Source organism: Urocitellus parryii, chromosome 9 (assembly GCF_045843805.1).
Source record: "Urocitellus parryii isolate mUroPar1 chromosome 9, mUroPar1.hap1, whole genome shotgun sequence".
Classification (NCBI taxonomy): Eukaryota; Metazoa; Chordata; class Mammalia; order Rodentia; family Sciuridae; genus Urocitellus; species Urocitellus parryii.
In genome coordinates this window covers 83,382,952-83,407,854 of record NC_135539.1, presented here as the reverse complement: position 1 = coordinate 83,407,854, position 24,903 = coordinate 83,382,952, and the positions used below count along the sequence as shown (strand labels likewise).

General features: G+C 35.0%; 1 protein-coding gene across 3 annotated transcripts in view; it reads right to left on the bottom strand.

Moving 5' to 3' along the window:
* Positions 1–24,903, bottom strand: part of Arid4b (AT-rich interaction domain 4B) — a 141,271-nt gene that overhangs the window by 74,396 nt on the left and 41,972 nt on the right. For all 3 annotated transcript variants that reach the window (XM_026412772.2, XM_077802250.1, XM_077802251.1), the window contains exons 3-5: positions 5,775–5,885; positions 2,806–2,871; positions 129–219 (exon numbers count right to left, since the gene is read on the bottom strand). In XM_026412772.2, the coding sequence (XP_026268557.2) occupies positions 129–219; positions 2,806–2,871; positions 5,775–5,885 (268 nt within the window). The remainder of the gene's footprint in view (positions 1–128; positions 220–2,805; positions 2,872–5,774; positions 5,886–24,903) is intronic.

Here is a 24,903-nt window from a genome sequence, read left to right as displayed (position 1 = left end):
ATGTGGTGGCATGATTATGCAGTGAAATAAGGTAAATTATCTAGAAAGATAACCAATAACACTATTTTAAGATTAAGTTTTACCATATAATTAAAAACATATCATCAAAAGAAAAATTATTCTCTTACCTACAGTGTACCAACTTGCATCTGTTAATTTATTGATAACTGCTTCCTGATACACACCATCAAGATTCTTCACTTCCACAACAGCTCCTACCTAAAATATTTTTTAAATATTAGAAAAAAATTTTTTAAAAAACTTTTTAAAGATAAATAAAGTGAACCCTGGCTTTCTTTCTTTTTTTTTTTTATTTTAAATGAGTGCAGAGTGGTAAAGAATAAAATGACTACTGAACTTGATTTGGTTTAAGATACCAGCAATTTTACCCACCAATAGGTTTATAACATCAATGAAATATTGACATAGCAGAAAAACATACTTGAACAACTAAGTATTATTACAAAAACAGTTTTGGACTGACATTGTGCCTCAGTAGTAGAGCACTTGCCTAACACATGTGAGGCACTAGGTTCCATCCTCAGCACCATATAAAAAATAAATGAAATAAATTAAAAAAAAAAAAAAACAGTTCTGCTCTTACAATCCTCTTAAAGGGTTGTGTGAACCACAAAGGATCAGCAAACTACTCTTTTAAGAACCATTGCATATGACATTGACAATTGAAAAAAATAGCTCTGAGGTTCCTAAACGGATAGTATGTTCCACTAATGAGAGCAATTTATTATCCATTTGATCATTAAATGCTGATAACTATATAATATTTTTTACAGTGATAATAAAAATAAACTTGTTCAAAGAGACTGTTAACCCCCAACTATGCCCAAGAAAGAAAAGAGAACTCTGAGGAATTAACAGGACTTTGATTAAATGATTACGATCAGTAAACACCATTGTTATTTTTTATTTGTTAAATGGCCTAGGAATTATTTCCATATTAGCTCATTACTGAAAATGTGTTGATATCAAATGACCATCATTTTTGGTAGACTTATTTCTTTATCCAAATGCTGACACTCTACCAGGTGATAGAAAGTTACAAAGGATATTAAGGAACAATCAAACTCTAGAGAAAAAAACAACAAAAACCAAAACCACAGGTAAGAAAAGCAATTCAGCCAGGTGTGGTGGCACATGCCTAAAATCCCAGTACCTGGGGAGGCTGAGGCAGGAGGATCACAAGTTCAAGTTCAGCATTAGCAAATGAATGAGGGTCTAAGCAACATAGTGTGACCCTGTCTCAAACTGAAAAATAAAAAGGGGTGGGGAGGTAGCACAGTAGTAAAAGGTCCCTGTGTTTAATACTCATTAACCCTGCCTCCTAAAAAAGAAAAATATTTTAATAATCTTGAGACCAAAATGTGGTACGCTGCGTATGTCAAACTCAAAATAGTCTTAAGTCCTAATCACAAAGGAAATTTTAATGTAGGAAAACTAAATGAACAAAATAAATCAACTATACCACTATCAGGAAGCTGGGGGTCAAAGCAGAGAAGATGGCTTAAAGCTGTAAAATAGCTGCCTTTTCTATTCCTGTACAACAGAACTTTGTAGTTAACACCTGTGTGTCTATGCCAGGCCAACAGGGCAGTCAAGCAATGAAGAGCCATGCTCCTGTGCTTATGAGCCAAACACAAACAGAGCATGGATATGTATGTGTACTGAATGTTCAGCAGGGAAGTTTTTTTGATGATAGGCTAAGACCCTATTAGAACTTTGGTACAGCCATTACTGACTGAGACTGTGGCCTAATTATTTCACCTCCCTTCAGTTTCCACTTCCCTAAAAAGCTGTTATGATAAATATTATGTGCAAAAAGACTTAGCACTGTACTAGCCCATACTGGTGGGTAAAGAAATGGTGGCTTAATGTCACACTACAAAAGTACATGTTTTTGGTCTTTGTCCCTGCAAGAAATAAACATGTATATGAATATTCAAGATGACACCTATAAAATAGAAATGATTGGAAATAAATTTTTACAAGGCAAGAATAAAACCAAAACAAAACAACCACCACCAAACTTAAGGAGTTTTAATCCTGCATAGTACCTACTATATATGCAAAATATTAATGCCCTGAGGGTTGAATTAAGTCTTAAAATTGAACAAGTATAAAACACATCTATTTCTGTCTCAAAATTACAGCTTCAACAGTTAAGAGATTTTTCTTATATCTACAAATATATTTCTTCAATATTCTTAACATTTCTTAAATTCTCCTAGCCAGGCCAATGACCATTTTCAGACATTTCAAGGGGCCCAAGATCACAAAGTGGCTCCTCACATGTTCTAGAGCTTGCTCACTGACACAAAGTAGAGTAATATTTATTTTACGGGTCAATGAGGAAAAAAATGAAAGCAAAGAAATAAAACTCCATAACTTTTAATAGGAACATGCTCATTATTTACAGCTGCCTGGTGACTCTTAGACTTCATTTTCCAGCAGGTACTCCAAAGAATTAAGAGTTCTAGTGTTTAAGTTTCTCATGCAAAACGTGCATCAATGACCTCTAGTTCACCATCTCTCCATCATGGAAAAATCCATCATCCTAGATAATGAAAACACTCAATGCCTTCTGGACATTCATATTTCATTTCTGAACACACTATTAGTTTTTACTGACATATTAGGTATTTTTTAATGTTAAAGCTATTTTTTCTACTACTCAATTTTTAGAGAAAAGCATATATTTTATTAATTATAAAACAAAGTGAACCAAAAGAAAAAGATCACGTATTTCTGTTTTCCAATCACAGAATTGATAATGAATAAATCAATTACCTTCAGTGGGCCCTTTATATGGTCATCCTGAACTTCCACTGTTGAAGAATCATGTCTAAAGGTCACCTAGAAATTATAAATTTAATTAGCCAACAACAATAACAACAAAAATCAAGCAACATAATCTTATATTTACATTAATTTTTTGTTTTTGTTATAAGAAGTAAAAGCTAACAATTGCCTAATTTAAATGAGATCCCAAATCCTAAATGGATTAACTGAAAAATCTTTTGACAGCTGGGCACAATGCTCCATGCCTGTAATCTGGTAACTTGGGAAGCTGAAGTAGGAGAATGGCAAGTTTGAAGCCAGCCTGGGCAACTTAGCAACACCCTGTCTCAAAATAAAAAGGGCTAGAAATATAGCTCGCTCCATGGTCAAGGACCCTGATACCACAAAAATTAACTAATTAATTAAAATAAAAAATAAATCTGAAAGACAGCATAGAGACCTTCAGCTATTGGAGGTTATATAATTTTGTGAAGGCTTAGCTTAATAATAAATGGTAGCCACAAGAATTTACTGAGAGCTAAGCATCACACTCAAGGGGATGTAGCTCAGTAGTAGAACATTTGCCTAGCAAGCATGTAATCCCGGGTTCAATCCCAATACTGCCAAAATCAATCAATCATCAATCAATCAATCTCCAAAACAACCCTTTTAGGTAGATCTGAGTATTTCCAGTCTGTTGATAACAAAACTCAGGACTGGTCCGAGCTCATAACTAGTACATGGTGGCACTAAAGTTCAATGAGCTCCAGAACTTTACTGTATTGTATGTCAGTACTACAGAAATCAGAAAACAGAAAACCAGACATGAACACACTTAAGTTAAACTAAAGGATTCAAGTTTGAATATTTAAACTAAAGGGTTTGTGTTGGGATATTTAATTAGCTAGTGAAAAACATGATAGTTTCCACTGTTCAGTACAGAAAAACTTGTTTTTTCTTACACAAGGCAAAACAGTTCTTAAAAGGATGGAACCATCATTATGTTCTTATCAGATTTATGTGATTATCAAACCAGCTATGAAAGTAGATGCATCCCAGGCATTTCTGTATCACTAAGCATCACCACTTTACTTAAATCATCTTCATAGGTATCTGTATGTATCCTTCACTTAAACCATAAGCCACTGGCAGATGGGAGGTCTTAACACTAGAGTTTCAGTGTCTTCATATAGTGCTTAGCACAGAATATATGTTCAACAAATGAAAACTGGTAGTAAAGAAATTTATCAACAATTTTGTTTAAAATGCATTCACTTTTAGTTATAAACAAATTAAACTGGTCAAGATATATGCTCTCAATCTGTTAAGAAAACCATTAATTTTGAATTCAAAACAAATTTTTAGAGCACCCCCCCCTCCAAAAAAAGTATGAGGCACAAGGTGTTCTCTCCTAGCAATGGAAGCAGTAGAGCCAAAAACAAAGTTTTGTTCCTTTTATTTAGATCAAAAAATGGCAGGAATGCTAGATGTCATCTTAGCTAGAATGCAAGTTGGAGGTAAAATTCAGACGATAATTCTTGGGCCAAAGCACTGGTCCTGGAATAACAAGGTTCCTGCCCCTAGAGCATGTTTCTTCTAACAGAGTTGTTGTGTGTCCTCAGCTCTCCACCAGAAGGGAGGACCTTTGTCTAATTCACAGGAAGGTGTTACATGTGCTAAAAGCAGCCCCAGAAAAAGTGAGAAAATTAGTGAGTGTTTTTCTCTTCAACTCTAGTATAGTGCTGGGGAAAATGGAGTGTTTAGGGAACACCAGTGTGTGCAGTCAGAAGAAGAAACATCAGTACCCTCATAAAACCACATTATAAGTGAACTGTCAGCATGCAGACTAGAAAGGAGAGGCACCTTGGGGCCAAGATTCGTATCTTATAGGTCTATAGCTAATTCTAAGGCTTTTTCAAATGGTTCTTAGATAAGAGCGTAATGAGTGAGGAACCCAAGCATGCAATATGGGAAAAGCTACAGAGGAGAATCAGATATTCTCCACAGGAAGCACAACACCTCTGCAGCCAATGGTTGACATATCTGCTCATCTAGATGATAAATCTCTGGAGGACAGAGTTCAGGTCTCATTCTCGTATCCCCACACACTCCTTCCCACTAAGTTTCATAAATATGGTTTACTAATCAATATATTATAATAAATGAATAAACATCAACATTCAAATATTTTACTTGTCTTATATTTTTCAAATACACAGACATATTTTTGTTATTAAATATAGGTGGCCAATGTTTTATTCTTTCTCTTTTTCTCCTTTCTTTGTGGTGCTGCAGACTGAACCCATGGCCTCACTCAGGGCAGGTGAATACACTACCACTGAGCTATACTCTTGTTTGTTTTTAGGGTGAAAAATCTGACTATATTCCTGAGATTGGTCTCCAAACTTCTAAGTGTGATTCTGCTTCCATCTCTTGGAGTAGCTAGAACTATAGGCAAACACTACTACACCAGGATCATGATCATTTATTAAAATGAAAGTAATTACATTTCTTTTTTTCAAAAAACACAGAAGAATAAAGAATCATCAACCAGATATATCTTATTTCATCATTAAGATACTATCAATTATGAGTCACAACCGAAGCTCATGGTTAAAATTGGCAAGCTGTTTTGCTATAATGACCTTGGGGAAATAAATCACTACCCTCTGTAATCCTCAATTTTCCTATAATAAAATTAAGGAATTAAACTAGACGACTTGTAACATCCTTCCCAGCACCAAAACACTAACATTACATACAATAACAAATTCATTGTGAAATTGTATTCAAAATATCAACTATGAAAATCTAACTTTATTCCAACTGCAGTGTTTTATAATAATGCTTATTTGGGGTTACTTTTACAACCATTACTCCAAGAAATTCATTTGGCAGAAAAGTAACTCTTAGGTATACTTACCCAACAAGAGTTTAAATATCAAATACTGAACTTACAAAAACTACGACTACTTTACCTTGACTTTGACAAGTCTTTTTGCTGTCTTGATCTTTGCTTCACAAAAGGCTCCTCTGTATTTAGCACTCACATCAGTGCCCACCGTCAAATAGGGAGGCTCATCAAGGGCCTAAACATGCAAAGAAATATAATTAGACTCAAACTGCGAAGTTCCTTTCCAAAAATCAAAATAGTGAATCCAATCCTATTTTAGCTATTAATAGAATTATATTTTACCATAAATCTATAAAATAAAAATAATAAAATATGTACCACAAAACCTACTTAAATGTATTAAATATCTATCATGTAAAATAAGTTTTTCTTTCCTATTAAACACATATAGTCCCTGATATGAATTAGCTCACTTACAAGGTATAGCCTTCCATTTCCACCTCCAGTCATTCATTTACTCACTAAAACACTGATTTGTTATATGATTAAAGAGAAGGATCCATTTGCTAAATGACAAAATCTGAAAAAAATATATATCTTCTAATATTTCAGGCTATATCTGAAGATTCAACCCAAATTCAGAATAGCTGTTATATGTACACACAAAGTAAGGTAAAACAGTATAAAAGGAAAGGAAAATAAATGCATTCAAACCACTGATGAAACCTATAAGAAAATCCAATCTGAGACATGTCCAATAAATTATTGTCAAACATCTCAAATGCATTCATATAGGTTCAAACTATTTACTCTTATATTTCCTCATTTGTGATTGTGTTTATAAGAGCCCTAATCTAATTACTTTCACCTTTTACAATCACAGAAATTTCTGCATAGGACCTATTTATTTCTAAGGAGTTCTGCTTGTATAAACCAATTCCATAGCCAAAGGATGATTATGTAAACGGTTTTTGTCAAAGTGTTTTATATTTAATATCTCACGATGTGCCATCAAAAAAGAAAAGGAGGGGCTGGGGTTGTTGCTCAGTGGTAGAGTACTTGCCTAGCAATATGCGAGGCAATGAGTTTGATTCTCACCCCAGGCCTAAAGTAATAGAGCTAGCTGGCCCACCATGAACTGAAATCTCTGAAAACAAAACCCAAAGTAAATTTTTCTTCCTAAGTTGTTTTCCCCAGATATTTTGTCACAGCAACAAAAAGCTGATTAACACAGTGAACAAAAAAAAAAAAAAACAGTAAAATAGAGCAGTATGATTTCATATTTCGCATGCCACACATCCCCTCCTTTAATACTTGAAATGCTGATCCTGGTGGCACACACCTGTAATCCCAGCTACACAGGAGGCTAAGGCAGGAGGATCTGATGTTCAAGCCCAACCTGGGCAACTTAGGCAAGACTCTGTCTTAAAGTAAAATAAAAAGGAATGAAAAGTAGCTCTGTGCTTGCCTAGCACCTAGGAGGCCTTGGTTTCAATCCTCAGCACTATGTATATGTATACATACACACACACACACCAAAAAAAAAATTCAAGAAGCAACCTCTCAATTTAAATGACTATTCACATCATAAATTATGCAAATTCAAAGTTAAATCACTTTCTTCAGTTTTTTCAAATAATGTCAATAATCCTGAGAATTCACTGTTTCTCAGTACTAAATCGAATGAGGAAAAAAACACAGGATAACTGGTAATGTGTATTCCTTTAAAATGTTACTTATTTTCCCCCTGTAGAAAAGTGGAAATAACCAAGGACACATTATATTATGTATATGGAAAAGAGTATATCTAATAATAAGAACAACTGTTAAGAGGGATAAGGGAATAGAACAAGGGAATGTTTTAGTCAGCTTTTTGTCCCTGTGACCACAATAGACAAAAACAACTTAAGAGGTAGAAAACTTTATTTTGGCTCACGGTTTCAGAGGTTCAGTCCATGATCAGCCAAATCCTTAGCTTTGGGCCCAAGATGAGACACAACAGCAAGGCGAAGGAGCATGGAGGAGAAAAGCAGCTCAGTTCATAACAGCCAGGAAGCAGGAGGACAGTAAAGGAGGTGCCAGGAACAAAATACAAACTCCAAAGGCAGGTCCCTTATGATTTACTTCCTCCAGCCACATCTACTTGCCTACAGTTACCACCCATTCAATCCATTCAATTGTATTAATCCATTGATTAGATTACATCTCTAATAATTTCATCTCTGAACTAATTACATTCTTATCACACATGAGATTTTTGGGGAACACTTCACATCCAAACCAAAATGAGGGAAGAGAAAAAAGGTTTTATTCAAAGTCCACTTCTAAGGTTAATTTTTTTTTAAACAACTTGACTGTATTCTTTGTTTTTAAAAATGTACACTGAGGAATGTTACAAACATAATACCAAAGAAGACAGAACAGTACAGTGGTGCATGCCTGTAATCTCTTTGGTTCAGGAGGCAGAGGCAGAAGGATCACAAGTTCAAAGCCAGCTTCAGCAACTTAGCGAGGTGGTAAGCAATCTAATGAGATCCTGTCTCAAAATAAAAAATAAAAAGGGCTATGGATGTGACTCAGTGGCTAAAGATCCTTGGGTTCAATTCCCAATACTAATAAAAAGAAAGAAGTCAGACTACTATAATAAATTCTGCATGTAACCATAGTTATTAACCCACACAACTGTCTCATCAACCCTCCTCTTTTAATTATCCCTCAATCCTGATTATCCTGAAGGAAATTCCAGATATGTATTACTTCATCAGGACAACAAAAAAATTATTATTTGCAGTAACTGGAACTGAATTTTACTTTGAGTTTTGTTATTAATATTTTTCTATACCCTACATTTTATTGATGCAACCATATTAATGAAAGACAGTATAAAATAGTAATTAAAAGTACAAGCACTAGGGTTGGGGACACAGCACAGTCATAGAACCTGTACTTAGCATGTTCGAGGCCCTGGGTTCAAGCCCTAGCATCAAAAAACAAACAACAACAACACAACAACAAAGGGTACAGACTTCTGCATTAGATGCTTAGATTAAATTCTACCACTTATTTAGTTGCCTGACTTGGTCTAGGACTCTTGTGCCTCAGGATACATTAACAGTTTATGATATCACAGGGATGAGGAAAAAGATTTCATACCTACAGTGTTTAGTACAGAGCTCAACATATAGCACCAATTAAAGGCTACTGTTATGCTTAATAATGTGAGGAGAAACTGAGTTTAAAAAAAATTTAATTCCTATGAAAAAGGATTTAAGTCACTAAGAATTCCCACATACACAAGATGCCTGTGTTTGGGGGGGGGGACGCAGGGGGGGATCTGAATGGGGGCAAGGCACCTTTAACATACCGACTCCCTCATTCAATTCATATGTGAAGCAAGCACTCTGAATTCTAGTAGCAGCAAGAGGTGTTATGGCTTTGTATTTCTGCTCCATAACAAAGTATATCATGGTCCCTGAGAATGACAGAAAGACAACCAAGACTTATACACCTATTTCCAGGCTAATGTACTTTGGTCTAAAGTAGAGATGTACAAAGAATTATATACCCGGATTAACTAAGATTCCTTTGACCAACAACAGCCCTGATACATATACATACTTATCTACACAGCCATACCTTCTCTTTTTGCTGTTTCTCTGATTTTGGTTAATAATATGGACCATCTCAAAGGCTCAAATAAGATGTATTTATGTAACACAACCATAACATAAAAGAAATTAAACTACTAAACTATCATCTCTTTGTTGAGCAAACAAAACAGTTTTCTAGTTGTCAAGGAAACAGCTACCTCACAGCACTTCTTAAACAATTATTTTTCTAGTCAATCTACCAAATGTCCTATTTGGCACCTAAAAAAATCACTGCTGTGTACCATAAAACCACTAAAAGGCATAAGCAATTTTCAATTAGAAGTTTGTGGAAAAAGTCTTTCAAGATGTCACTATGCCAAGGAAGCATGTAAGTATACAAAAGAATATACAGCAATTTCTCATATGCCTCTGAAATGCAGTATACCAAATATATAACATAAGTTTTAGATGATAGTTAAAAATCAATTCTTCAAATGCCTGGTTAACAATGAAACAACCCAGAAAACATTCAGTTATTCAAGACTGATTCTTTAAAAATCAAAACATACTACATGAAACTTTACTGATCTAGTTTCTTAAAAAGAGTACAACATTCAAATTGGTTACAATGCCAATATAGCTGGGAGAATCAGAAAACAAAAAAATTAAATTTGATATTAAAAACATACATTAATAAATAAACAGAGTGACAAACAAATCTATGAAAACAACCTATGTTACATTATGACAATCTCAGGATATAATTTCATGATGAATGCATGAAATTCCACATATAATATCAAAGGCTATATCATTTTTAAACTAAGCTTTAAATATACATTTTTTAGGACATGCATTAAGAAAATAAAATCACATAATCTAATTTTAAAATCATCTCCTCACTTTCATTTTACTAAGAACATGGATTATGAAAGGATACAGGTTGGGCTGGGGTTGTAGCTCAGCGATAGAGTGCTTGTCTAGCAAGTGTGAGGCCCTGGGTTTGATCCTCAGCACCACATAAAAATAAATATATAGGGCTGGGGATGTGGCTCAAGCGGTAGCGCGCTCGCCTGGCCTGCGTGCGGCCCGGGTTCGATCCTCAGCACCACATACCAACAAAGATGTTGTGTCCGCCGAGAACTAAAAAATAAATATTAAAAATTCTCTCTCTCTCTCTCTCTCAAAAAAAAATAATAAATAAATAAATAAATAAATAAATATATAAAGATACTGTGTCCAACTACAACTAAAAAATGAATATTAAAGGAAGGAAGGAAGGAAGGAAGGAAGGAAGGAAGGAAGGAAGGAAGGAAGGAAGGATGGATATAGGTTGGGAAAGCACAAGGAGGTAGAGAGAACAGATACTGAGTATAAAAAGCAATAAGGAGGAATTTAGGGAAAGCCACATGGAGGCACAGTCCCAATCTTCAGGTAAGGATATGGTAGGAGGGGCTCAACAGGGATAGAAGAATTGAGCAACATGGCTGGAACATGTGTTACACATACCAAATAAATAAACTGAATGAATGAATAAGTGAATACACTGGAGGATAATGGGGACCATGTTTCTCATTGTCAAAAAGGAGAAAATGGACATGGTATAAAGAAGTCAAAATAATGGACTGAAATTCAGAATATGGTTTAAGTGGGCTAGGAATGTGGCTCAGTAGCACATTTGCCTGTCATGCACAACCACCTGGGTTCAATTCCTAGCTGTGTGGGGGTGTATGATACACACACACTCACACAATTTGGATTCATGGTTGTGAAATACATATATACACACCACAAGTATAGGTTTGTGTGTACCTATGCATGTACCTATGTACAACCTTATATTTTCCCAAGTCTGTCTACCAAGAAGGCCTAAGAATGTGCAAGTGACAGAAAAGAGGAGAGGTGTTATGGGGGAAAGACTGAAGCATGGCAATAGCCCAGTCTTTCTAAATCCTCCATTATAAGAAACCATTGGGCTGGGGTTGTGGCTCAGCGGTAGAGTACTCGCCTAGCAAATGTGAGGCTCTGTGTTCGATCCTCAGCACCACATAAAAATAAATAAAGGTATTGTGTCCAACTACAACTAAAAAATAAATATTACAAAAGAAAGAAACTATTGATCCTTAGAAAATGGCGGATTTCAAGGTTGGGCAGGGAATGTATAAGAAGAATCTGAAACATTTTGTGCCAGAAAGTAAGAAAATGCTTAATAAATGATGGGAACATTCGAAAAAAACACAGGAGGAAATTGAAGGAGATCCTATCAATCAAATAACTCTGAACATCAAAATAAATATTAGATTGGGCATAGTGGCGCATGCTGTAATCCCAGTGGCTCAGAAGGCTGAGGCAGGAAGATTCCAAGTATAAAACCAGCCTCAGCAACATAGCAAGGCCCTAAGCAACGTAGCGAAACCCTGTAACAAAATAAAAAAGGGTTCGGCATAAAAAGAAATGAAAATACAGCATTTGCCAGCAAATGGAAGGAAATGGAAAATATAATGCTAAGTGAAATAAGCCAAACTCAAGAAACTGAAAGGTTGAATGTTTTCTCTCAAATGTAGAAGCTAGAGTAAAATAAAGGAAAGGAGGAGGGAAGAATAGGATAACATAAAATAAAGGGAAGGTCAGTAATATAGAAGCAGGAGATCAAGAAACAGAATGGAGTGATAAGTAAGGGGAAGCAATGCAGAATGAATTCTTAGAAGATCATGTTGTATGCATACATAAATATACAACAGGGAATCTCACCTTTATGCATACATAGAATAATCAAATATAAATGGCAACAGATAAAGGAAAGGATATCTAATAGAAAAGAAGAAAGAGAATGGGAGAAAGGAGAGAAAACAGGAGGGGAAAAGGGAGAGATCCTAAGCTGAAATCGAATTCCATGCATGTATGAATTTCTCAGGATGAACCCAACTACTATATATAAAGGTCTAATATAAATAATAAATAAATGCCCAGGCGGGGAGAAACTGAAAAAAAGAGAGACTAGGGATGTGGCTTGGTGGTTAAGTGCATCTTGATTCAATCCCTGGTACCAAAAATAAATAAATAAATAGATAGATAAATAAATATTAGCTATCTATTATCTTGTCAGGGCTGTATATGCATGCCAAACAGATACACTTACCATCTATGTATTCTACTATAAGTTGATTATATAGGTTTTTAAAAAATGATAAATTATAATGTATTAAATCTGGAATCCATGAGTCCATATTTACATAAATGAATGAACATATGAATGAATGAATTTTTAAGATGCACTAAATAAAGAGCCAGACATGGTGGAACACATCTGTATGTAATCCCAGGGATTTGGAAGGTTGAGTCAGGAGCATCCCATAAGGACTGCATCCCAAAAGCTCATGGTAAAACACCCATGGATTCAATCCCCAGAACAAAAATAACAACAACAACTAAAAAAAAAAAAAAAAAGACAGAAAAGAAGCTTATCCTTTTAATAAAAATGTTAGCACAGGAGGAATAACTAGAACAGAGAATCACTGTTTGGCAACCATCATAAAGGAACTGACTCAGAAAGTTGTCAAGAGATACTAGCTGATGGGTTGGTAAAAGGTCTGATGAACAGGATATTGGCTTAATACTAGAATACCACTCAGAGATGGAGGATGTGAAACACTGAGAATAAAAGTATATTCTTTCTGCCAAAATTGACCCTAATGATGAGAAAACCTGGGTGGACTAGGCTGAAAGTTATCCTACAGAATATAAGCATTCTATTTCTTATAATTTAAATGAAATTTGGGGAAACTTCTAGATTGAAATAGTCGGGAAAGACAAGACAACCAAATACAACCTGTGTTCCTGAGTAGAAGCATGGACCAAAAAAGAAAAAGACATTATTTGGAGTAGCTGATAAACTCTGAATGGGCATGGAAAGGATAGGTACTGTACCAATGCTGATTTATTGGTTTAGAATGTTGAGTGCAGGGTAAGTAAAAGAATGTTCTTTTTTGAGAATTACACTCTGGGGTATTTATGGGTGACAGGACAGAGAAAGACAAAGATCAGATACAGAGTAAATGACGTGCAAGATAACAATTGGCTAATGTGGTAAAACGAACTATGTAAATTCTTAGTTCTGTAAGTTTCAAATTGTAAACCTATCTTTATAAACTGGGGATCGAAACCAGAGGTGCTTTACAACTGAGATACATTCCCACTCCTTTTCTTTTTATTTTTTATTTTAAGACAAGGTTTCAAGAAATTGTTGAGGGTTTCAGTAAGTTGATAAGGCTGGCCTTGAACTTGATTCTTCTACCTCTACCTCCCAAAGCTGCTGGAGATTCAGATATGCACCACCACACCTGGAGAAAATATACCATTTTTAATAGTAGTATATATTCAGGCTGGGATTGTAGCTCAGTGATAGAGCACTCACCCAGCATATATGAGGCACTAGGTTCTATCCTCAGCACCACATAAAAATAAATAAAGTCATTGTGTCCATCTACAACTAAAGAAAAATATATTTTTTTAAAAAGTAGTATATAGGGCTGGGGTTGTGGCTCGAGTGTTAGAGCGCTTGCCTAGCATGCATGAGGCACTGGGCTCGATCCTCAGCACCACATTAAAAAAATAAATAAAAATTAAAGATATTGTGTCTACCTAAAACTAAAAAATTAAATAAACAAAAAGGAGTATGTATTCATTGAGCATTTACTATCTTTTTCTATGAATTATCTACTTATGTTTTTACCTCTTTCCAAGTTACTCATTTTTTTTTTTAACTTGATTGTGAAAATGCTATATACTGAATTTAAAAACCCTCCCCAAAGCACAATCTTATCTCTGGATCCTACCTCTATTTCTTAATATTCTTATTAAAATTTAAATTGCTTTCAAAGATAAAATCACAAAGTACTCTTTAGACCCACGTCTATCAACCAGGGGATAAATCTGTATTTACAGATATTAATAGATGATTTTCTGCATAATCCTGGAAATTGAAATAGATACTCTAACTAGAATTTTCAGCAAAAAGGTAAGAGAGAACACCAGATCAGACATTATTAAGTGCCCACTATATTTAAGACATCGCTCTGGAGCTCACCTGATTTCATCTCCAGCACCCTTCCTCAAAAAAAAAAAAAAAAAAAAAGACACTGATCTAAGTGCAGAAAAGCAAAGTAGCTATTTCACGTAATGCAAAGGTAGACAATTTACTTTGCCCTCAGGAAAAAAAAAATTAGTCATAATTTGTTACCTTACTAAAGAGATCAAAATCTGATTCAAATGCAAACAAATCTTCATCTGAGTAACAGAAATCTCAGAATATATTTAAACTGTAATAATCTGAAAGTCAGAGGAGCCTGGTGATGCAGAGAGTTAAAAAGAAAGAATACAAAGAAAAACCAAACCTGGCATTGCTATGATTTCTATCTAAAGTACGTGAGTAGTATCTAAGGTCATCAAATTAAAAGGCAATAAGTAGCTGGGCGCGGTGATGCACACCTGCAATCCCTCAGTTCAGGAGGCTGAGACAGGAGGACTGAAACTTCAAAGCCAGTCTCAGCACATGGAGAGGCGCTAAGCAACTCAAGGGTCTCTAAATAAAATATAAAATAGAGCTGGGGATGTGGCTCAGTGATTGAGAGCCCCTCAGTTTCAATTCCGTGCGCGCGCGCACACACACACACACACACACACACACAAAAAAAAAAAAAAGGGCAATAAGTAAAACATTTTAAAATTTAACAACTGAAGATGCATCTAAAGTACGCTTCTAAGAGTTTGACTGATCAATAAAATTCATTTAAAACCCCCAACAATCAAGGTTAGCCCCGTTGATTACTTGTTCTTAAGTAATCAATAGGAAACATTAATCTTTGATCACATGAAACTTTATCCACTATATCTAGTGACTAAAAGAAATTGACCCACAAAGTATATAATAAATACTCTCAAGTCATAGAATTCATTCTAATTTCAGAGCTTTTAAATACTACAATACTGAATTTGCCCCAAATAAACAAACATTTTGAAAAGATGACCTTTCACAGTTAGTTTTATTAGGTGGTGGTAAAGATCCAATCCAGGAACTTGCATGTGCTCTTCCATTGAACTACACCCTCAGTTCCTTCACACTGTATTTTAACCATAACTATCTATTATCTAGACTGAACTACTCACAGCAGAAAATAGTGTCTCATTCATCTTTGTATGCACTAGTCCTAAAACAGCACTTACATATTGAAAAAATTCAGAAAATATTTGTTAAACCAAAGATACTAGACACCATTTAAATATAAATTATTTAAATATAAATTATGTACATGTTGAATAAAATACACAATAAAGTTGTGACCTGTTACACATAAAATCCCATGTAAAATGCTTAATGGGTCATGGCATGTAATAAGCATTCAATAAATGTCAGCTTTAATTTGTTATTGTTGTCATTCTTCTTAAAGCAGATTTTGTACTGGACAATCAGACGATGTAAAAATTAATGACAAAAGCAGCTCAAGAACAGGGCTGGCAGGGCTGGGGTTATGGCTCAATGGTAGAGCACTCACCTAGCACGTGTGAGGCACTGGATTCAATCCTCAGCACCACATAAAAATAAAAATAAGGGTCTTGTGTCCATCTACAACTAAAAACAATAACCAAAAAAATAGGTATTAGCAGCTAAGCTATTAGTCTTATGAATATAATACCAGAGATAGGAATGATATGAATATTCACAAGTAGGAATTTCATTTGACTAGACCACGTGATTTTCCAAATATTTTGAAAAAATGTTTCATGGAATCTCAATTTCCTGGCAATTACATTTATGTATGGGTACTGGAATCAAAAAATATCATACAAGTATGCTAGAAAACATGATCACCATTTTTTACATAAAACTGTTCTTTAAAAGCAATGCATATCTATAATTCTAGCAATTCAGATGCCTAAAGCAAGAGGATTTCAATTTTGAGGCCAGTCTCAGCAATTTAGTGAGGACCTAAACAATTTAGCAAGGCCCTGTCTAAAATTTTTTTTTTAAATTAAAGGCAAAAGAGGGCTGGGGATGTGGCTCAAGCGGTAGCGCGCTCGCCTGGCATGCGTGCGGCCCGGGTTCGATCCTCAGCACCACATACAAACAAAGATGTTGTGTCTGCCGAAAACTAAAAAAAAATAAATATAAAAATAAATAAATAAATAAATTAAAGGCAAAAGAGGGTTGTGGGTGTACTGGGGATGTAGCTCAGTGGTAAAGTGCCCATGGTTTCAATACCCAGTATCTCCCTTCAAAAACTAAAATTTCACTCCTACCCGCTAGAGTGATGACAAGTTATTTTTATGTAACCAAAAATTCATATAAATAAGGTTACCATATTCTACCTAACTTACATAATTAATTATAAACCACACTTACCGCCATGAAAGAAAAAAGATGGCAATTAGACAATGGCATATTCTCAACTGACTGGTGGATGTATTCAGAAATATTACAATATTGATAAAGCATGTCTTGGACCTGATAATTCTTTATGCTTATAGCACTACATATGCATAAAACTAACACAAATCTATAAATTAAATTCCACAAACCAACAAAGTCTATGAAACTACATGAATTCACTAAGATGGATGTTATTCTGCTGAAACTTCACATTCACAACATAAACATGACATAGACTACTTTGGACTACCAGGTTTTTTAAAATTGAGCAGTATGTAACCAATCAATTCTCCCACAACTTTCCTCTATTCAAAATAACACAAAACCGGGCTGGGGATGTGGCTCAGGCGGTGGCGCGCTTGCCTGGCATGCGTGCGGCCCGGGTTCGATCCTCAGCACCACATACAAACAAAGATGTTGTGTCCGCTGAAAACTAAAAAATGTAAATATTAAAATTCTCTCTCTTAAAAAAAAAAAAAAAACACAAAACCCTTACCAGGGAGATCAATATATTGCTTCATAAGGCAGGGAAATATAAATTTATCACTTATTCCATCTCTGTTCTTTTCTAATTAAACTTACAACTAAAGAAACACTATTATTATCACCTCTGACTGTAAAACATAAAAAGTAGATCCAGAAACTGAAAAGGTAGTTCTATTATTCAGTTGTAGATATTCTCAGAAAATGTTTATGTTGAATCATTTTATCTGTCTATGAGTGAAATGGCAGAAAATGGAAGATATAACAAGGTAAGAATATGTATATACCTTTTGAATGTACAGTTACATGTATTAGCCAATGAAATTATTTAAAAATTTTAAAGAGAACTTTGAGACTAGACCCAAGAGAATTTGAGGAGTTCAGTCTGACAAAGACTCTTACAGGAGTAATAGGATACGGAAACATGAGGACAGGATTTATGTGGAGAATACCCCAGGTTATGACCCCAATATGCAACTATTAGTTAACTCTCTTACTCTGTTTCTCCATCTTATAAAGAGGATAAACAATTCCATAAGCTGTTAAGTGCAGTTACGAAGTCTCTTATAAAATCTGAAGAAAAATAGATTAGCAAGAAATAATAAAAGAATAGTAATTGCTCCATAAATACCATTTAAGTGAACGAGTGAACATATCCAAACAATCAAATCGAAATTGACTATTATGTTCCTGGCTAGATGCCAAGATATATAAAAAGCTTTTTTATTTTCCTGTCTTAAAAATGTCATGATTTAATTGGGGAGGATGGTCTCCCCAAAAATTAATGGGATGGAATTTTAACATTTGTTTAAATGTTTAAAGAAAAAAGACAATTAATGAAAAACTCAGTTTGAAACCTCAAAATCATATGATCAAAAATTTCAAAACACTGTGCTAAAAATTCAATTTTAGCTTTATACAAAATAAATAAATAAACTCTTAAGTCTGTTCACCTATTATTACCTACTCTTTTCTCAAAGAACTACTTACTAGTTGATGTATTTAAATACTAGATAAACATGGTGTGTGTTTGGGTGTGCACGCCACTATAAAGACAGATAACACAATAAATTTTAAGAATGAAATAATATATAATATATACAGCTATGGTGGCACATGCCTATAATCCCAACTATTCAGGAGGCTGAGGCAGGAGGACTGCAAAGTTCAAGGCCAGCCTCTACAACTTAGAGAGTCTATTTCAAACTAAAAAATATAAAATCACACTGGTGTTGAGCCATTAGATATTACTATTAAGTTGGAGCCAATATCAAATTTTAGAAATGAGTATTCCTTACTTCACTGAACACTAATTTAAGAAAATGGACTGAAGGTTTCAGTCCATTTTCTTAAATAGGAAGGGTCATGCTATATGCCAGGGTTTGTTTGTTTGTTTTAAGTTGTAGATGAACACAATACCTTTATTTATTTATTTGTTTATTTTTACGTGGTGCTGAGGATCTAACCCAGTGTCTTACATGTGCTAGGCAAGTACTCCCACTGAGCCACAACCCCAGCCCTATGCTAGAGTTTTTAATAGGCATTCCAGGACACTTGAACTCATCCCTCCTTTCAATGGACTTTGAAAAACAAACAGACTCAATCTGTAAGCATTTTAATATGTTACAATTAATAGATTCCAATAAAATCTACTAGATTATTAACTCCTTCATCATCAGACATGGGAGTTTTAAAAAACTATACCAATGAAATTAATTACTAGGCTGCTTGTCTACCTAGAGATCCCATGTGAGTCAGAATATTTTTTAGAATTTCATTAGAAAACCTGCACTGCTACTCAATAGCCCCAGCTACTCACAGGTTAAGTTTTGTCTCCCTAGGATTTCCTGATCCCTACTAAGAAAAACACTTCTATGGCATCTCTTCCCATAAGCATTCCCAGGAGGAGAGAAAAGTCCAGAAAGCACTTTAAAATACTAGCATTTTGATTGCCAATTCACTTTCCCCAAGAAAGAAGAAATCCACAAGACTGTGATAATCCAAATGAGATGATAAATTTCCTGTGATCTGAGGAGGAGTCACTGAGCACATACAAAACATTATTATTATTTTATTTATCTTAAAAACAAATAGGAAATAAAGTTAGCTGAACATAGAGGTGCATGCTTATAATGCCAGCTACTAATGAGGCTGAGGTAGCAGTAGGAACTCAATTTCAAGATCAGCCTAGGCAACTTAGTGAGATCCTATATCTAAATAAAATAAAATTTTTGAAAGGCTGGTGATGTAGGCCATGTGGAGGAGTACTTGCCTAGCATGCTCAAGGCCTTGGGTTCAATCCCCAGTAAAAGTGAGAGAGAGAGAAAAGAAAAATGTACCAGTTGCAAAATACACAAGAGTTGACAGTGGTACCAAGAGCTCATTCACTTTTAGCATACTGCATTAGGTAAACCTGCATTGGGGGGGTTTTACACAGTGCATTACTCTTGCTAACCTGAGTCAATGGTTATAAACAAGAAAAATGGTTCTCAAAGTGGGTTCCCAAGACCAATAGGGTCAGCAACACCTGGGAACTTGGTAGAAGTGCAGGCTCCATTTCACTCTGAATTGGAAATTCTAGGGAAGGAAACCAGCCATTTGTGTTTTATCAAGCCATCAAGAGAACTCTGAACTCTGAGGCATCATACACCTGCGGGAAGACTAAGCCCGGCGGTTATTTCCCTAGGTCTTTTTTTTTTTTAATTTTTAAAAAGAATTTAACCTTTATCTATTTGTTGTTTATTTGTTTTTATGTGGTGCTGAGGATCCAACACAGGGCCTCACCTAAACTAGGCAAGGGCTCTACCCCTAAGCCAAAACCCCAGCCCTTCCCTAAGTCTTAAATGGGATAGCTGGCAATTAACAGAATCACCATTTGTTTTCCTAACCATGTAGTATGAGATCATATGGAAGAAATGAAATGGAAGAGTGAAAAGCATCAGGGAAATCCAGTAACTATTAAAGACTTAAAAGATGCCAAGATGATGATAATGAAAAAGAAATAAAACATCAACACAAAATTGGGCAATAAAAGGAACATTCATTAAAATATATAATAGAAAAGATGCTTTGAGAAGGTTCTAAAAAGAAATCACAGTTTTTCAATACAAATAAGTAAAAACTAAGGAAATGGAAAGCCAATACTTCTGTGCACAGAAGAGTTAAAGGCATGCCTGAGACTTCTGCTTGCAAGGTTAGCTAGCATTTGGGATCTTACATGAATCTAGACTTCCAGATTTCCACCATGAATTGATAAGAAACCAGTGCCTGAACTGTAATGTGCAAACAATATGGCTTATGTTTAAAACCTGTTTTCATTCTCAAGAGTCTGAAATTTGAGTATGTGCCAGGCATGGACTGCCTATGTGACCAGACATCAATAAAACACTACATGCTGGTCTCCAGCAAGATTCACCTAATTAACAACATTTCACTTGCACTGTCATAATTTCTTACTTGGGAAATTAAATGTGTCTTGCCTATGTGACTCTACTGAGGAAATTTGTGCCTCGTTTCACCCCATGCACCTTTTCCTGTTGCTGATTACACTTTACATCCTTCTGTTTTAATAAAGCACAACTTTGAGTAATGCAACCCACACACTGAGTCCTGCAAGTTCTCCTGCAAATTATCTAACCTGAGGGATCCCCAATATATTCTCTTAGTTCTAAGATAAATGAGCTCTTTGACAGTCACATACCAAGATAAAAATGAGGCAAATATCATTAAATCTGATGGTTCATAATACTCTAAATGTTTAAGTATTATTTTGTCTCCATTTTCTTACTCTTTTGGAGGGGGGAAGGTTTGAACCTAGGGGCACTTAACCACTGAGCTATAACACCAGTCCCTTTTATCTTTTGAGATAGGGTCTTACTAAGTTGCTGAGGCCGGTCTTGAACTTGTGATTTAGCCTTGCACAGTGGTACAAGTCTATAATCCCAGCAACTGGGAAGGCAAGTTGTAGGCCAGTCTCAGCATTCAGTGAGACCCTGTCTCAAAATAAAAACTAAAAAGGGCTGAGGTAGAGCACCACTGGGTTCAACTTCCAGTACCAGGCCACCCCCACCCCCAGACCCAAGAAGCATTGATTTTTATCTTGTTTCTAACTCACAGAAGGTAATGTTCTTCAAGTCTCCTGGAAATAATACTGTAAGCTCAAGGACATATTTTTGGTAGATTCTGGGATAAAAGTACATAGATTCAGATAGTACAATAATTAGTTATATGGGTGTATCAAAGTTTGGAAGTGCAAGTAGGTGGTATAGACAATTAATGAAAACTACTATAAAAATTTTAACCTGGAAACCATAAAACTTTCTGTGGGTCTCTGAAGAACTATCTGAATTCACTGTAATTAAAGACAGAATTTTTCAGAAGACTATGTATCTAATGCAATAAAGCCTGATCCAAATCAATTTAATAAAGTTTAAAAACTATTGCACCATGATTTTTCATATAAGTTACTAATGTGGGAGAAAAGGAAAACGAGAATATTTTGAGGCAAACTACTCAGATTTAACCAGACATGAAAATATTTACTATGTTAGATAGTATTTCATTTTATAACAGCAAGCTTTACACATTTCATTTTTATTAAAAAAAATTAGGTAAGAAAGCACTATTTCACACTGGTACAAAAAAAAAAAAAAGAAGAAGAAGAAGCAGAGCTTTAAATTATTTTAAAGAACACAACTATTGGAGACAGGAAAAGAGCCAGGCACAGTGGCCCAAACCTATAATCCTGGCAGCTCAGGCAGTTGAGGCAGGAGGATCTTGCATTCAAAGCCAGCCTCAGCAACTTGGCAAAGCCCTAAGCAACACAGCAAGACCCTAGCTCAAAATAAAAATTATTTTTTAAAATGGGGTTGGAAATGTGGCTTAGTGGTTAAGTACCCTTGGATTCAATCCCTGGTCTGCCCCTCCTCCTCCAAAAAAAGAGGAAAAGAGCTTAAACCCAGATTTCCACTGAATGTCATTTTATGCTGTCAGGCAGTAGCAACGTATCATTCTTTAAAAAAAAAAAAAATCAATTTATCCTACCCATTAAAGGAAGTAATTTTAAACTGTTAAGAAGAAGCCAATGGCTGGGGTTGTAGTTCAGAGGGAGAGTACTAGCCCCGCACAATGAGGCACTGGGTTCAATCCTCAGCACCACATAAAAAAATAAACTAAATGAAAGAAGAAGAAGAAGCCAAGTATGGTGGCCCACACCTATAATCCCAGCAACTCCGGAGGCTGAGGCAGAAGTATTACAAATTCAAAGCCAGCCTCAGCAATCCTAAAAATCTTAGCCAGATCCTGTCTCAAAATAAGAAGTGTTGGGGATACAGCTCAGTAGTAAAGCACACCTGGGTTAATTCCCCAGTGCCCTGATTCCACCCCCCCAAAAAAATTTTTTTTTAATTATTTATTTTTAAGTTTTAGGTGGACAAATGTCTTTATTTTACATTTATGTGGTGCTGAGGATTGAACCCAGTGCCTCATGTATGCTAGGCGAGCGCTCTACCACTGAGCCACAACTCCAAAAAAATTTAAAAAGAAAAATTACTAAGGGCTAGGGTTGTGGCTCAGAGGCAGAGCGCTGGCCTACCATGCGAGAGGCACCGATCCTCAGCACCATGTAAAAAAAAAATTAAGTTAAAGATAGTGTCCACCTATTATAACTAAAAAAAAATCAAAATATTTTAAAAACAAGAAAATTTTTGGTCTGGGTCCACAAGTCAGTGGTACTGTGTATGCTTTAGCATATTCCAAGGCCATGGGTATCACCACAATGGAAAAAATAAAAAGTATCACAACATACATTTAGAAAAATGCATAGGTAAAGATTTGAGATGCCACACAAAAATGCTAATTTATAAATGATTTTCTTCTGCTAATTTTCTGGATTTTTCATTCTTCCTACAATGAGTTAAAAATAATGCAAATTTGTTTAAATAAAAAGTTTATTTTATTATTAAATAACAAAATTAATATTAAATTTTATTATTTGAAGATGGTAACATCAATGATTTCTTGCTGACACTATCTATACAAAGGAAGTTAACTCCATTGTACAATTTAAATGAATTTCCAATAATTCTTTAAGGCCTTAACTGCCTACTCTCCAGATATAATGTAAACCTATTTTAAGATGCTTGTAATCAACTGATCAGAGAACATTAATTACAGTTACTTCCCTGGCTTTCAGCTGTTGCTGTAATGTAACAAGTGTTATCTGTAGAACCACAGAACCCTTACTTAGTATGTACAAGGCTCTGGGTTCAATAACCAGCATCACCAAGAAACAAAACAAACAAACAAAAAAACAGCCCATAATAACTATGGCCTATTATGGTAATTAAAAATTAAATGATTTAATTCTACATTTATACATTGTCACCTTAACTTTGTGTCACCTCAACTTTGTTTTTAACTTTGCAAAAACTTCAGAATTTTCTGCATACTTGGACTTGTTATCTGGTGGCTATCAAAAGGAAGTAAACACATTTCTTCCACAGAGTAAAATATTTTATTTAGTTAAACAGAGAACAGAATAAATATATCATCTTATACTGTGCTGTGGTTGTGATTCAGCAGTAGAGGGCTCGCCTAACACATGCAAGACCCTGGGTTTGATCCTCAGCACCACATAAAAATAAATAAATAAAATAAAGGTATTGTGGGGCTGGGGTTGTGGCTCAGTAGTTTAAAGCTCTTGCTTCACATGTGTGAGGCACTGGGCTCAATTCTCAGTACCGCATATAAATAAGCCAATAAAATAAAGGTCCATCAACACTTTAAAAAAAGTATCATGTCCAACTACAACTAAAAAATAAATAAATATATGAAGAGGCACTAAGACTTACCAACATAGTCATTATCAAGAACAGGTTCAAATGAGTTCAAAATAATCTTTTAAACAACTTAAAATAATTAAGACATTTTATAAGACTTCCATTCAAAAAATTTAAGCCTAATGCTAAAATAAGCAAAATCACAGCTGGTATCTAGTTACTCACTTTTCCAAAAGATTTCAGAGAGCCTAGGTTTTACTGCATCCTCAAGCAATAGGACTATTCAAATATTATAACAAGAAAATTCAAGCCTTCTTAAGAAAAAAAATGCAAGTAAAGAGAGACCTAAATAAATTAAGGAACAACATTCCTAATGACAGTCTGATTTCTAATTCACAAACCTGAATATTATCAATGCCTTGAAAAAAGTCAACAATTAGTGATTATTTTTTCAGCAGGAATTAAGGATGAATTCTGATGCTCCACTCTGTTCTGGAATCCTGACTTCATTTTTTTTCTTAATGTGTAAGATAGCATCTTTAAAAAGAAAATATTAGTCCCTTCTTTCAGCCTAAATGAAGTAACAATTGACATTTCAATACCCCCCAAAAACAGACAAAATACTTTAAGCAATGTCAATCACTGGACATCAGATAAAGAAGAAAAGATGATTTCAAAAAACAAGTTTCCTGGGGCTAGGGATATAGCTCAGGTGGTAAAGTGCTTGCCTAGCATGTACCAAGGCCGTGGGTTCTATCCCCAGGACCAAAAAAAAAAAAAAAAAAAGAAATTTATTTTCTTGAATGACAGCAACAAAAAATATGTAAGGCAGGCTGTAGAAGTACCTTACTGTATAGCCCTAAGAATTACCAGCACATGGACCTACAGATTATGGATCAGATACCAAAGAGGAGAGCTGTTGGACAGAGAAATTTAAGAGATGTGCAAAGGGTCCTCTCAGTACTCTGGTGAGAA